The sequence below is a fragment of the Eretmochelys imbricata genome, chromosome 3 (assembly GCF_965152235.1).
Source record: "Eretmochelys imbricata isolate rEreImb1 chromosome 3, rEreImb1.hap1, whole genome shotgun sequence".
NCBI lineage: Eukaryota > Metazoa > Chordata > Testudines > Cheloniidae > Eretmochelys > Eretmochelys imbricata.
The window spans coordinates 68,573,278-68,588,806 of record NC_135574.1 but is presented as its reverse complement, the minus strand read 5'-3'; the positions used below and the strand labels follow the sequence as shown (position 1 = coordinate 68,588,806).

At 37.2% G+C, this 15,529-nt stretch overlaps 1 protein-coding gene across 1 annotated transcript in view; it reads left to right on the top strand.

The window, feature by feature from the left end:
- Positions 1–15,529, top strand: part of RNGTT (RNA guanylyltransferase and 5'-phosphatase) — a 441,453-nt gene that overhangs the window by 232,511 nt on the left and 193,413 nt on the right. The window contains exon 12 of the mRNA XM_077812806.1: positions 10,037–10,105. Within this exon, the coding sequence (XP_077668932.1) occupies positions 10,037–10,105 (69 nt within the window). The remainder of the gene's footprint in view (positions 1–10,036; positions 10,106–15,529) is intronic.

The window sequence follows — 15,529 nt, the reverse complement described above, 5'->3', positions numbered from 1 at the left end:
AAATTTGACCCCTATTCTCTCAATAATTTTAAACAGACATTCCCAATAAATATCAAACTTATCAATGAATCAAAGGTAAGAGATGCTTTATCTCAACAGGAGATCAATTTGAGCATGAGTTTTTTCAAAACATGAATTAGACATCCCTTTTCCTAGCCCCATATTTCTTTTTTAACATATTCAATGTTTGTCCCTATTGTATAAGGTTTCCTCTGTGTTTTACAGAGCTGCCAAGTGAGCTGAATCTTCAGTTAGCTTTTTGGATTTCAATTCTTATTGCCTGATCTGGTGAAGATGGCTAATGCTGTGGGAGTGGGTCTCGGTACGCAATTAATGACATTCTCAAGCATTGTCCTAGGACATAGCCTCAGAAGATGTTTGTCCCCAACCAGCTCCAGGTTGTCTCTTCTTCCTGACTGCTCTCTCAGGAAATAAAGTCGGAAAGCTGGAGCTCAAAACAGTGAGGGGGTGGGTGACAACAGCCCCAGAGCTTCCAATCACTTTTTATGGACCTAAGTTTGTAAAAAGTTATTGTCTGGGTGAGGTGGGGAAAGACAAATTAGTCATGTGCAAGTTGGCTTTGATGATAAAGTAACTGACCTAAAGTCAAAGCAGACATGAGCCACACTTTTTTGAAGCGCTAAAGAGTTTGATTAATTTAAAATAAAATACAATTAATGCACCACTGGAGTTCTTGATGTAACCTAAAATTAGGGCTTCCTAAATAGCACATGCTAAGTTATTTTCAAAATATTTTTGCCCTTGCCATAACAAGTGAAAAACAGAAATCTCACAAGAAGCTTATGAAATCTCCAGTCAGATTGCTAGACAAAAAGATTCATATAAGCATTCAAACTTTGTTTACCCAAATCAGATTCCAGGAGGTATGCCCACACAAGTAAGAAATCCACTGTACAGACCTTTAATTGGAGTATAACATGGAGTTCCTTTATTTAAAGATCTTTCTTTGTACAGATATCAGAGGTGAAAAACCACTTTACATCTAGCTCATAAAGAATAGGATGAAAAATGTTCCCCTTAATACCAAAAAATGTTTTAAATTAATTCAGATGCATCTATCAGTATTATTGCATGCTGTTAAAACACAGTAAATTTTAAAGGATCTGTGTCTCCTGCTTTGGGTATAAAACATCAACATGGATCTTTAAACATATCAGGTGCAAGTTCTTGGGAGTAAATCAATTTTATATTGAGGTTTGTCAAATAAGGGGAAGCTTGCAGGAAGGCATGGAGATGAAGAGGTGATGAAATGGGTATTGAGGCCATTGTCACTGGTAGAAAGGAAGTGTGATGGACGAAGGCAGAGGAGACTATGTCAGCGATATAGGGCTTGGAAGGCAAAGACAGCTAGTTTAATACAACAGACAAAATACCCACACTGCAGATGTTTTACAGGGACATGATCAAGGTCTATCTCTTATTGGAGGGTGAGGGGAGGTATGGGTGAAGGGGAGGGGTGAGAGGAAGGAAGTGCAGAGACAGAGAGGATTACCAGGTTCCTTTTAATATAAGCAGTACTAAGTGCTAATAATTTGTGCATATCTCATTGCAAACTACAATATGCTTGAGAAAATCTGGAATTGTATTGAGATGCATCATTTACAGATCTAAAGCTGTAAATGCTGGCAGTCTTTTATTAGAGCGTATACCAGACCTATTAGGCTTGTGTTTAAAGATTATAAACATTATAGAAAATAAATGTTCTTAAAAGCTGGCTAAAAGTTAATTCACAAAGAAGACATTTAAAAAAGAATATTAGTGAGGGAGCATCGAAGACCGCAAGACTGATCTCTGGTGAACAGTTAGGATCTAATGAAGATTAATTTTCCTATCTTGTAACTAAATTTAAATTTACTTAAAATAAAACAAGTTATGAATTTTTAATGTTTCAGTGTACACTACTAGATGCAGGTATAAATACGTTCTTTTTACATAGTACTAATGTCCTATTTGAGGCTGGGACTGTATCTTCCTCTGTTTCTGTATAGCACCAAGCATATTGACATATAATAATAATAGTAAAAGATACCTTTTGTTTTAATCTATCCTGTCAGGGTGTCGTCTTACATCAGAATTTTTCAAGGTGTTAATAAAAAAAACTTTTAAAAAAGTTTTTAAAACATTTAGGTAAAGGAGTTGTTTTGGTAATATGTTACCCATGGGGGAAAGAAATTCTCAGTTTAACAGAGCTAAGATAACTAAAAAGAAATATTTCTAGTGGTAAAAGTATTTGTGTCAATATAAAATAATATAGAGGCATTGGTTTCAGAACCATATTTCATTTTTCATTTCATTTTTTCTTTTAAAGCAGGGATTAAACCTCTTATGAAAAATACAGTGTATCCTCTCCAAACTTACAGTACTTTCTTTTTGAGCACAGAATGAATTTTTTGAGAAAATTTACAAGTAAATCTATTAGTTAAAATCAGATGCTAGATCATTTAAGAAATGTATCAGTTGTCATTATTTCTTTGTCTCAAATTATTTTTAATAATGGAATTACACTGACTCTTCAAACTTATAGCTAAAAATATAGCATGGGCTATATTTGAAGTAATTAGGTTGTAATTAAGCTAATGATTAATGACTTGTATTTAATTGTTCTGATTACGTAGGTTGCAGACCTGGTCAGGTGAATAACTCAGATAACTCCTGAATATTATGTTTACATGATTTTATATAAGCTATAACTCAACTAACTTTTCTTCTAAGATAATTTGATCGCAAATCAAGTCTGAGGGAGGCTAAACGTGTGTTATTGATAGGTTGCTTGGCTCAGGTGTCACTGCCTTCTAAAGGTTCATTGGTTGCATGCTAGTGTGGGCATCAGTGCATGAAAGGCTCCCCTTGGCACTGCCTTGGCTCCACTATGTACTGTCAGGGGAAAGCACATAAGGGTGTCCTTAAAAAGCAGATAAACTGGAATGGAGGAGCCGGAAAAGCTCTGTTCCTCATTTCATGTAACACACTCCTCTAAATTAGTAAGACAGCTGTAAATTACATGAAGCTTGGTTGCTTTGTACTGTGCTGTTGATCTGATCACCCCTAAACCCAGTTTAGCTGGCTGGGACACTGGCTACTTTGAGCTGTGGTAGTTTACTGGCAGTGCTTAATTTGTAATGAAATAGGTGCCGGAGCTCAAACAATTTTTTGACTTTCATAAATGATGCATCAAGCCCAGAGATGCTGGGGTTCTGAATTGCCAATCCTAGAGGAGCCAGGGCTCAGCCCTGGCAAGCCCTGGTACAAATTAAGCACTATGTACTGGCGAATAGCTATTAAAAGTTAAGATTAAAAAGTGATTTAAAGTTGTTGCTACATGTCTTCAGATAATTAGAAATATTGTTCAGTAGCACTCTCTTCAGTTTTACTAATGTGTTTTTATGAATGAAATGTAATATTTTTGTAAAAGTCAAAGTAATTCCCAGCCAACAAACTGTTAAGATGAAGTTAAGGTTGAGACTTTGTATTAGTAAATTAAGGGTCAGAATATTACAAGGATGTTGTAATTATCCCCAACCAAACATTAGATACTCAGGAAATTCAGAGTTACGGCTATTTTTTTTTAACTTGGGAATCTAGTCTGTCTAAGGTATTTCTAGGGTGCCCATCATAGTATCTGATAATTTCTGAAATGTTTGATTGTTTTTATTAATGTGTATTGTTTTTGATTGCATACAGTTAACATATATAATGTTCTCACAACCTAAGGTCTCACAAACAATATGCAACTGATATAGCTAATGAAAATGTTACTTATTTGCATGAGACAAGGTGTAGGTGAGGTAATAGCTTTACCTCTAATACTTTTGAACAAACGTATTTCATTACGAAGAAAAAGAAAAAAAATAGATGAGCAATTTGAACTTGGCTTTGGTATAATACCTAAGGGTTGGTACATAAAGAATTGATATGAGCTTGGGTTAAAACTGAATTAAGTTAGCCTACAGCAGTTTTGAAATTGATTGGGAAAATCACAGATGCATATTTGTCTCTCCTAATGAAATGCAAAATGAAATTTTCCATATAATAAACTCTTTGAGTTTAATTCATAGCAATCATTGGTATTTGCTGGAAAAAAAATTATTTTCTGATGCTTTGCATCAGAACTTTAAACAAAATAGCTAAGTAGTTAAGAGAGATTGTTACATAATGTAATTTAACACATTACTCATAAAATCTTGGTTATGGTGCTTCCGTTAGATTATTTTATAGAAAATCACTGCTTAGTAAAAATAAGCTAATAAATATTTCATACGCAGCAGATTTCTTGTAGAAATCTACAGTTTCGTAATATATTTTTAAAGTGTGCAAGGAAGAGACAGAAGAGGAATTTGTCTGAGCATGGACTGGAAGTTTCAAACTCCTGTATCTCTCTCTCATATGAAATTACCTCTGAAAATCCACAAGAATTGGGTGCCTTGCCTCAGAGCTACCAAACCATTGATTAGAAATTGTGTTGATTGGAATGCTTTATCCACCAAAACATCCTCTAGGAGAATAAAGAGGATGTGTGCGTCTGCCTCTGGCTGTCGTCGTCAAACAGATATTTTTTTTTAAATTCCAAAGAAGAAATAGGGGCCCAGAAAGCTGATCATTCAACTTTTCGCTATTCAGGAAACACTGTCCCACTGGCTGAGAGATAGTTTCATCAAAATCAGGCCGTAACATTTATGTTTGCAAACTGATTAAATAATATTGCTCCAGATCACAATATTTTTTAAGAGAAATCTTTTTTTAAACAGAAGTCTTCTTGTCACATGACTATGCTTGGAAGGATTTATTTTTATTGATAAATGTCTGTAAACATCAATTTCACTGCGCGCACGCAAACTGATGAAAAAATATTTCCACTGATGATTAAAATTTACAGATAGGCAAAGTAAGGCCTAGTGCTGTGATTTAACCATTTGAATTAGCGTTGTTACAAGTGGACTAGTCAATGAATAGAAAAAAGAGGTATGATTTGTTGGTTTAAGGATGTTTACTTTGTATATTTTTACATGTGATGTTGAAAATTTGTGTTCTAACAGTTTATAAAGGTTTCACTATTTGAATCTCATTCTGTCATTCAATAATTGTCTGACCAACTCCCATAATTTCCTGCAACAGTGAGTGAAAATATAAATCAATAAATAGAAAAAATGCTCAAGTAAACATTGATGATATTCCTTGAGATTGTACAAAAATTAAAATCAATTTCCGCCAAGTCTCCCCATGTTTTGTACATTTTAAACAGTTGTTTTCAGCAAATCAAAAGCCAGGATTTTCATATTAGCTGGAACAATTATTTTTATTCATGAATTGCTTTTTAAAATAAGAATAAAAGAAAATGATTAAAATAATAAACCATATGGAGGAAATATGTCCTCTTTTAGTGTTCAGTGTAGAGCAGGAAACTACCTGCAGTGAGTCAAGGGCTTCACGGGTAGAAATTCATACCAGTAAACTACTAAGAATAGCTTACCAGCAAAACTGGATTGTGTGCATCATTTATCTTTTTTGCACAAAGCATCATTGAAATGCATTGCATTTTATTTGTTCCCTGGCAGTCATCCCAGTTAAGCAGGTGTGCCATTTATCATGGTGCCGATTAAATAGATTATACTGTTCAAGTTAATTAGAAATGTTAACATGTTTGGTAAATTAAACAGGAAGATAGGAGGCTGATTTCAAGATGAATATTGCGTATCTACAATTAGAAGTTTGTACAACTAAAAACGTATATTAAAATTTTGGTAGTGAAAAAGTAATATAAGTTTACTCATAATTCAAGCAGTCTTTTTTTGTTCATGCCACTGATTTTAGAATCTTCTTAAAACATAAAAGCATGAACATAAACATGCTTAAAACATAAAAATGTTTTAGACATTTTTTCAAATTCTGCAATATACAAGCACTCTCAGCATAACATAAAAGTCTCATGGCAAAACCCTTGTAATCCAGCCACACTAAGACTACCTTACTTAATAAACCTTTATCTCTTATCTGTTAGTTTGTCTTCTGGGGTTTGGTCAATCAGAATAAATTGTAAGGCATTTTCTGTCATGGTAGTAGTAGGCAAGAAAAACGACCTGTTGCTCTTTTTGCTTCACAACTTAGCTTCCCATATTGGACGAAAAGATGAAATAACTCCCTAACTAGTCTGCTGCTTCCACAACTCACAGGACAAATGTCCATTATTTATAGGTCTCTACTGATTGACCAAGTGACGGAAAAACTAACAGGTATAGTAAGAAGGGGAGAAGTTATTTTTTTTGAGTTTCATCAGCAGAGACCACAAGGTTCTTAAAGGTGACCTTTGGAAGGGAGGAGGGAAATCCCTTTTTTGCTTCTTAGTGTGGTATTAATGTTCTCACAGGTCTCTCTCTCTCTCTCTCTCTCTCTCTTGGGAATATTATACTGAAAGATTCTGACAACTGTAAAATTTGAGAAATTATGACATGAGTAATGAGGGATTGTCATCAATTGTTAACAGAATTGTTCTTGGTTTTTGACCCCCTATTTAAATTCAGTGCCTAATGAACACTTGAGAGAGAGAGCATATTTTTGTTGAAGATTCAACGTCCTTGTCCCTTCAGTTAAGGTGGAGATTTCACAATACACATTCATGAAATCCCCATGATATCATTCAGCAAAACCAAGGAAGTTCAGATTTGACATTTTGAAAGTTAAGCGCCAAGCAGGGATTCAGGGGGTCTTTATGCTTCGTATAAAGTAAGAAGTGGGCATCAAGGGAAAGGAAAGTTTTAAGGATGGATTTGAAGGAGGACAATGAGGTCACATTGTGGATGCTTACAGGGACCTCCTCCCATGCATAAGGGATGGCATGATAGAAGACTTAAAGGTACTAGTTTTTAAATTTGGTATTGGGTGATGAAGTCTAGAGTCATTTGCAGAGCAGAGGCAGGAGTAGATATCTTGATAGCACATGATAAGTAGGGTGGGGATAGGCCATGAAGGGCCTTCAAAGTTGAGGACAAGTTGTTTGATGTGGTGGACAAGCAAGGAGACAGTTGACAGATGCAAAGAGAGGGAAGATATGGTTGAAGTGATGAGTTAGGAAATTTCTCCGTAGCAGCATTTTGAATGGGTATAAATGGGACCAGGTGGGATTTGAAAAGGACAGAGAGGAGGAGGTTGCAGTAATTGAGACTTGAGAAGATGAAGACCTGGGTAGCAGTTTTAACTATATAGATAGAGAGGAAAGACCAGATCTTGGTATGGCCTGGACATGGTGATCTAGAAAAATGGCTGAAAAACTAAGGGCCAGGTTATGGGCCTGACTGATGTGGGGATAGTGATGTCCATGGTGACTGACAGATGGAGGAAAGATCAAGAGCTCTGTTCTGCACATGTGGTGTTGAAGCTGATGGCTGGACTTCCATGAGGAGATGTCAGAAAGACAAGCCTATTTTATCTTTGCGCATAAGAAAAACTTCTCTTAAGAGAGGGCCACTCTAAGCACTCTTATCATCATGTGGGCTTAGTCAGTAGGGCTTAATGCAGGAGTGTGGCGATCACTGGGTGTAGTATACTGAGAGGTGTAATTAATTATATACACAGCACTGTCAAATGCAAAAAGTAAAGGGATACTTGAAATCTAATCAGTTTTTAGAAAATTAAGTAGCTTCCAGGACTACATGTGCTCCTGTAGCCCCTGCCAATTTTTGTGGTCAGCAAACCAATGATGGTCCCAAGGCAGATCCTCCAACAGTTCTGTCCAGAAAGGGATTGACATTTGAACATGTGAATAGGGTGCAGTATATGTACCTGACTGAGGTACATGCAAAGTGCATCTTTAGATGCCTCAAAAGTTGAGGAGAGTCTAAGTTCAAGTCTACAAGAGTTTCTACCTGATCAAATTGGGCAGCCAAGGACCTAAGGGAGCTAATCCAATGGGATTGGTAATTTTAGAGAAGCAGTGCTTTTCCAAATTATTTGAATATAAGAAAGCATTAAACACATTCTTAATATGATAAAATTTGGGTTTTCTGGTTTTGCTGGGTTTTTTTAAACTCAGTTGTAATACTTCCTTATCCTAACTTTTTTTTTTAATTTAATTTATACAAAGATCAGGTCTGGGGCAGACAGCAACATGAAAAACAATCCCGATTAAAGATTTCATGCATAACCTGAAAGAGTCAGCAGTGCAGAAAAATATTTTATCAAGAGTGTTTTTTTAACACGATCTCCAATGTGTTACGTTGGTCAGCTAGAGCAAAGATTACCAGTGACTCATTACAATTTACTTTGAAATGCAGGAACAATTATTTTTAATTTTGAACAATATCTAGTAAATATTCCAGATTTTTAATATGTTGTTTTTTTCCTAAATACTGGGATTTTCATGTGCCAGTCGAGCTCTGAAGATTAAAAAAAACTCAATCATTTTAATAGCTGCTGGTCATGAGTTTCTGTTGCAAATTTCAGACACTCAAACTATGCGATTATCTGAGTACGTGCTAGGACTTCAGATTTTAAATGTGGATCCTACAGCACTGAAAATTAACAACTCAGTGGATCGTTTTCAACTCAGCATCCAGTACTATACTGAAAATTAAGTTCTTTATCACATCTGAGAACTATTTTAAAATGTTTTTAATAAAATTATTTCTAAAAACTGAATAATGAAAGCAATAATGAATGATGCTTCTCATATTTTGTTCTTTATAGAGTGAAGATAAATGTTTCAAGTACGATATTTGTGTTTAAAATAAAATGTGTATGTCTGGCAAAAAAAAAAAAAAAAAGTAAATTATCACATGCAGTTATCACATACAATCAGCCACAAGTTGAAATAATTTTTTTTCTCAGGTGGGACACTAGCATTCTGATTATTTATGGTGTGTTGAGCTACACTGCTGTGTAGCATTATATCTACTGTTAGACACAAATCTTTGGTAACTTTTCATGCTTTTAAAATTAATTCCTTAGTCAGGGCTGGATTCTGATACACTTATTCACCTTAAGTAGTAGCTTAGTTACTGAGTAGTCCCTGTCATTTAAATGGGATCATTCTGAGAGAGGCACTACTGGGCCAAAATTTTCAAAATTTCCTAAAGTTAGTTACATTTTTGTGTTTTATATATCTGTTTTTGCTATTTTATTTGATCTTGAGGTAACTGACTGATCTGTTAATTTATTTTTCAAACATTGCCAAGGGAGCCCACAGCTTTAGATGAGTATAGAGAAGTCAAGATTATAATTAATAAATATTATTTAGATACCTATATAACTGGCCTGATTTTCAGAATTTCTGGTTACTCACAGCTTCCATGAAGTCATTTGTTCCCAGAGACTTCATATTTAGGTACACATTAAGATATGTGGTCACTTGACATAAATACTGACCCCTTTGTTTGGCTTGGTAAATATTTCTCTCAGGTAGATAAATCTAGATGTTCACATCAACAGAAGTCAAACTCTGCTTGATATGTAACAGCATATTAATTCAGATCATGACTTTAATTAGTGCAATAGTTTTTACTGGGATATGGAAGTTAAGAATTCTGCTTTACAAAAGCTTTGTATATAATCACTAGAAGTTTTGTTTTATTTTCAAATATAATGTAATCTTAAAAAAAGTAGTATTTCATATGTTTAAAATAGCAACTGTTATTAATTGCATTTTTGTGGAAGCCTATCTTGTCCCATACTTGAACAGCTTTTGTGTTACCAGTACTTTTCTGAAATATATAGAATCATCATGTTTTCCAAACATCCTTTTTCTAACCCTAATGTTTTTCTCAAACTGGTATAATATCTTGAGGCATGCGTGCTACTTTTGTTGGCGTATTATTTGTAAATATGTTAATTTAATTCCACCAGGTCTGTTTTTTCTTTGTATTTTTCATGTTGCCCAGATTCTGAACCCAAGCTTTAAATGGTAATCTAGTTATTTTAAAAAGTGGTTACTGAAGTACTATGGAACTTTTATCAATGTGGAATCTTGCAAATGAAACACTTTCCTCTATACTGGAAATATTATTTTTGTTTTGTTTTTCTTTTACAGCTTCTTGAAGGAAGTTTTGCCAGAGAAGTCAGTCATGAAGTGGATGGACTGATTTTTCAGCCTACAGGCGTAAGTTGCAATGGAACTTAATTTTATTATCTTAATACATTTAAAATATGGGATTGAAAACTTCCAGTTACATTCCTTCACTTGTGCTAATGAAATTTTTTTCACCATCTGCTACTAATGAACATTTTTCACCATCAAGAAGTCTTTGCTTTGGTGGAATTACTGTTGATCACTGCTTAATTTATCAGGGCTTGCCAGGGCTGAACCCCAGCATCTCTAGGATTGGCAGTTCATAGCCCCGGCACCTCCAGGTTTGCTGTGTCATTTATGAAAGTAAAAAAATTGCTTGAGCCTTGGCACCTCTTTCATCACAAATTAGTCACTACTGTAGATACACTGTTATTTCTGTTTCTCTTGGTTCTTAATAAAATTGCCATTACAGAACTGATTGGAGTCTGTATGCTGTGTTCTGTGTGTCTTTGGAACCATTAACAGGAATTTAGTCAGAGGAGGAGGTTGCTATGTGTCATTCATGTGTGCAGTTTGGTACAATGACCAAAATAATAAATAGGTAAGCAGTTCCCCCTCATTCAGTTCTTGTTTTTATCGAGCCAGTGGATTGTTGAAGCATTGATCTGTGACCAAGCACTGGAACCACAGTGATAGTAGACAGATTAAGTACAAGTTGGTATTCAGTGACTTTACACAGCTGCTACTATTTGTCACTTTTGCAAACTAGGCCGTAAAGTATGAGATCTTTCTGTATGAGTAGAAAAAAGCATGAGATCTTTCTGTATCAGTTACTTCGGAACAAAGGCTGAGTATTCAATATAGTTGGTTTCCTCTGGGAAATTTTAAGTGCTGCTATGTTAAAATTTGGTAAAATTTGTACAATGCATAGCATTTTAAGTGAAAATTGACTTTAAAAAATTTGCATAATATGATACATGTGTGAATCCTCTCTAAGAACTGAGTAAAGATTGGGGTGCATCAAAAAGCTTCCTGAGAGAACTACAGATAGATCTGTCAGTTAACTGTTCTTAACAATGAGCAAAACAATACAAATGGCTAGTGCTCAGACTGGAAAAGATGAAGAAAAGGGAAGTAATGGTATACTTCCCTCTTCCACCCACCAGGGCTGCAGTTGACTTACTAATTCTCAATACAATGCAAGTTGATAGAAATGGTTTGCTGGAATGCTAATGTGCTTTCTTAACTATTAAAATAAATCTCTTTTGAAAACAATGAAATAGCATAATTTCCTGATATGATCTCTTTCCATTTTGGTAAACAGTATCTTTCTACTTACCCACAAAGCAAAGAGCTCTCTTTATCTTACTTCCTTACTTGTAAGCATTATTGTTGGTGATGTCAGTCCAGCTCTAGGAATAGGACTAACCTGTGCTCTTCTCTGCTGGTTCTGCAGCAGCTAAACACAAACAAGTGACTGACTTGGCCTTTTTTTGTTTTGCTGTGGCAGAGTTTTAAGTTAAAAAAAAAAAAAACAGACTATGAACTACTTTACTGAGCCTGTAGAACAAAATTCATAGTTCACTATGGTCTTGATAACACCACAGATTATTATTATAATGTAAAATAATGGGGAAAAAAGGTTCCAAACGCTTTGCATTGAATGGAAGAATTCATGTAACTCTGGTTACATAACTTTATTTATCACAGCCTTTTCTATCGTAGTAGAATTGTCTAGGAGAGTATCCCTAGTCTTTCATTTTGTTGCAGGAAATAAGTGCCTATAACATTAGTGCATTTTTAGAATTTCTGCTTTCTGATTTAGCACATAGGGTAGTTTGTAACTGAATAAAAGCTTCATGAGATGTATAAAATGCTCTTAATTACTTTTTATTTTAAAATATTGGTGAGACTTTCATAGTGCAATTATTGATCAAATTTCAGTATATATTGTTTCAGGATTTATTAAACTTAGTTTTGTTCAACTATTGTTAATCACTTATTTTTAGATTGAGCAATGTGTAATTTTCTCAGTGTATTTTGTAGCTTAAGTTGAGATAATTTAAAGGATGAACCAAAGTATTCTTTCAAAAGGAAATATTATGAATGTAGGAATATTAGACAACAAAAATAAAATAGGCTTACTTAAACTGAAAGCCCGGGAATTGTTGTTTGAGGTTGCTAATCCTCTGTTCTTATGTATTATGTATGTTTTAGAAAGTGGGAGACTTTATTGCATAGCAGCAATGTTTAAAAGTAACAGAGTGCAGTGAAGACACGTTGAGAATATTAAATTGAATTTTCTTATCTTTTTATTCTTAAGTTTGTAGTAGTACTAACAATGTTTTAGATGTTTTCCAAATACAGAGGAAGATACAGTCCTTGCTATTTTCAGTCTAAGAAGATAAAGACAGGTGGATGGTAGCGGAAGGAGCAGGCATCTTGGTAGATGGAGGAGAGGCCCTGAGATTTAGTCAGAGAGAGATCATTAGAACCCTTAATGAGAGTTGTTTCAATCAACTGAAGATGCTTGAAGCCATATTGGAGAGGATCCAAGGTGTAGTTGGAAAAGAGGAACTTGCAGCAATGTTTGTAAATATGATATTCAATTAGTTTGGAGATGAAGGAAAGAAGAGAGATGGGGAGGTAGTTGAAGAAGCAGGTGGAGTTAAGGAATAGCTTTGGAAGAATGAAGCCCAGATTATAATTATTGTGGGGGAAGGAGAGTAGGAGATAGAGCAGGTTTGGAGAGAATGTCAGAATGGGGGCAAAGAAAGCCAGGAAGGGGTGGAGGGATTAGAAGAGGCAATAGATGGAGGGATTAGAAGAGGCATTTTCAACAAATTTAATATAATTGTATAAAACTCTGTATTCTGTTGTAATATTTTTTTAGATTACACTTGTACCCTGGGTCTTATTGTGCTAAATCCCTGTCTAATTATAGAATCAGAAATGTAGGACTGGAAGGGACCTTGATAGGTCATCTAGTCCAGTCGCCTGCACTGAGGCAGGACTAAGTATTTCTAGACCATCTCTGACAGCTGTTTGTCTAACCTGTTCTTAAAAACCCCCAGTGATGGAGATTCTACAAGCTCCCTAGGCAATTTGTTCCAGTGCGTAACTCCCCTTAGAGGTTTTTCCTAAAGTCCAACCTAAACCTCCCTTGCTGCTATTTAAGCTCATTGTTTGTTCTCCTTAACCACTGAGGACAAGGCAAGAATTTATCTGCCTCCTATTTATAACAACCTTTTAGATACTTGAAGACTGTTATCATGTCCCTGTTCAGTCTTCTCTTCTCCAGACTAAACAAACTCAGTTTTTTCAGTCTTCCCTCATAGGTCATGTTTTCTAGACCTTTAATCATTTTTGTTTCTCTCCTCTGGACTTTCTCCGGTTTATCCACCTTTCCTGAAACGTGATGCCCAGAACTGGTCACAATATTCCAGATGAGGCCTTATCAATGCTCAGTAGAGTGGAAGAATTACTTTCATGTCTTGCTTACAACAAACCTGGTAATACATCTCAGAATGGTGTTTGCTTTTATTTGTTACAGTATTACATTGTTAACTCTTATTTAGTTTATGATCCACTATAACGAGTGGGCAAACTATCAGATCCGGCCCTTCAGGGCTTTGGATCCGGCCCGTGGGACTGCCCCCCGTAGTGCTGCAGGCCCTGCGCCACTTTCAGAAGCGGCTGGTACCACGTCCCTGGGGCCCAAGGTGGGGGCTGGCAGAGGGCTCTGTGCATTGCCCTTGCCTCCAGGCACGACCCCCCGCAGCTCCCATTGGCTGGGAACGGGGAACCGTGGCCAATGGGAGCTTTGGGGGAGGTACCTGGAGGCCTGGCAAGGGCAGCGCGCGGAGCCCTGTTACCCCCACCCGCACCCCCAGGGGCTGCGCAGGGTCATGGTGCCAGCCACTTCCTGGAGCGGTGCGGTGTGGGGCCAGGGCAGGCATGCAGGGAGCATGCCCTGGCCCCGGTGCATGCTGCTGCCACCCCACAGCCACTTTAGGTAAGCGGCGCCGGGCTGGATCTCGAACCCCTTCTGCACCCCCAAACCCCTGCCCTAAGCCCCGTGCCTGCACTTCGCACCCCTCCTGTACCCCAACCCCCTCCCCTGAGCCCCCTGCTGCACCCCAACCCCCTGCCCTGAGCTCCCTCCTGCACCCCTCTCTGCCCCAATCACTTGCCCTGAGCCCATTCCTGCCCACCGCACCCCCTCCCACAACCTGCACTCCCTCCTGCACCCCAACCCCCTGCCCTGGTCCTGCATACAATTTCCCCACCTAGATGTGGCCCTCGGCCCAAAAAGTTTGCCCACACCTGCACTATAACTTTCAGATCCTTTTCTATAGTACTCCTTCCTAGGCAGTAATTCACATTTTGTAGTTGCGGAATTGGTTATTGCTTCCTAAGTGTAGAACTTTGCATTTATCCTTACTGAATTTCATCCTGTTTATTTCAATCCATTTCTCCAGTTTGTTACATTCTAATCCTGTACTCCCAAATGCTTGCAGCTTGGTATCATCTGCAAACTTCATAAGTGTACTCTCTATGCCATTATCTAAATCATTGTTGAAGATATTGAACAGAATCAGATCCAGGACAGATCCCTCTGGGACTCCATTCAATATGTCCTTCCAGCTTGATTGTAAACCACTCATAACTAGTTTCCGAGTATGGTTTCCAACCAGTTATGCACCCACCATATGGTAGGTTAATCTAGACTGTGTTTCTGTTGTGTGTTTGTGAGAAGGGCATGTGAGACAGTATCAAAAGCCTTACTAAAGTCGAGCTGTATCACATCTACAGCTTCCTCCTTCCGTGTCAAAGAATTAGGTTGGTTTGACATGATTTGTTCTGACATGATGCTTCCACCCCCCTTAGAAGGAGTCACCGACCACCACTGCCCTTCTTTTTCTCTTGGGAGTGGTGGTCCTGAACCTCCCAGCTTTGGAGGGTTCATGTCTTCTCTCCTCCACATGTGGGGGAGATTCCTCATTGCCAGCATACCATTTTTAATTTTTACCAAGGGTGGGTTGGGAACAGGGGAGGAGCATTGCACGCTGCCAGAAGTAACCACCAGCCAGCTTCCTCCCTGTGAAGGAGCTGTGTCCTACCCCTAGGTGGTGCTACTCCTCTATAGCCACCCACTTCTCTAGCTGAAAGATTCTACCAGTAGGCACCCTTCACATTGGATCGTCTTCAAAGCCTGGCTTTCTGTGTTGGGGAAACAGAGGCCACAGTCTCCAAAGTTGCAATGTTCAATTTCTGTTACCTTGGGGAAGAATTCTTTCTATTTAAAGGTAGTCTATTCAAAGCATTTGTTCTTGTGCTCTGTGTTTTTTATTAAATACTAGGGAGGTAGTCTCATGCATGTGTAGACACTACTACTAGCTTCAGGAAACGCTGATGTTGAGAATAGAGGCGGGTGGAGAAAGGTATTCTGTTTTGTGAAGGAGTTTGATATTTAAAAATTTGGTTTAATTCTGATTCAGAATGAAAACCAAA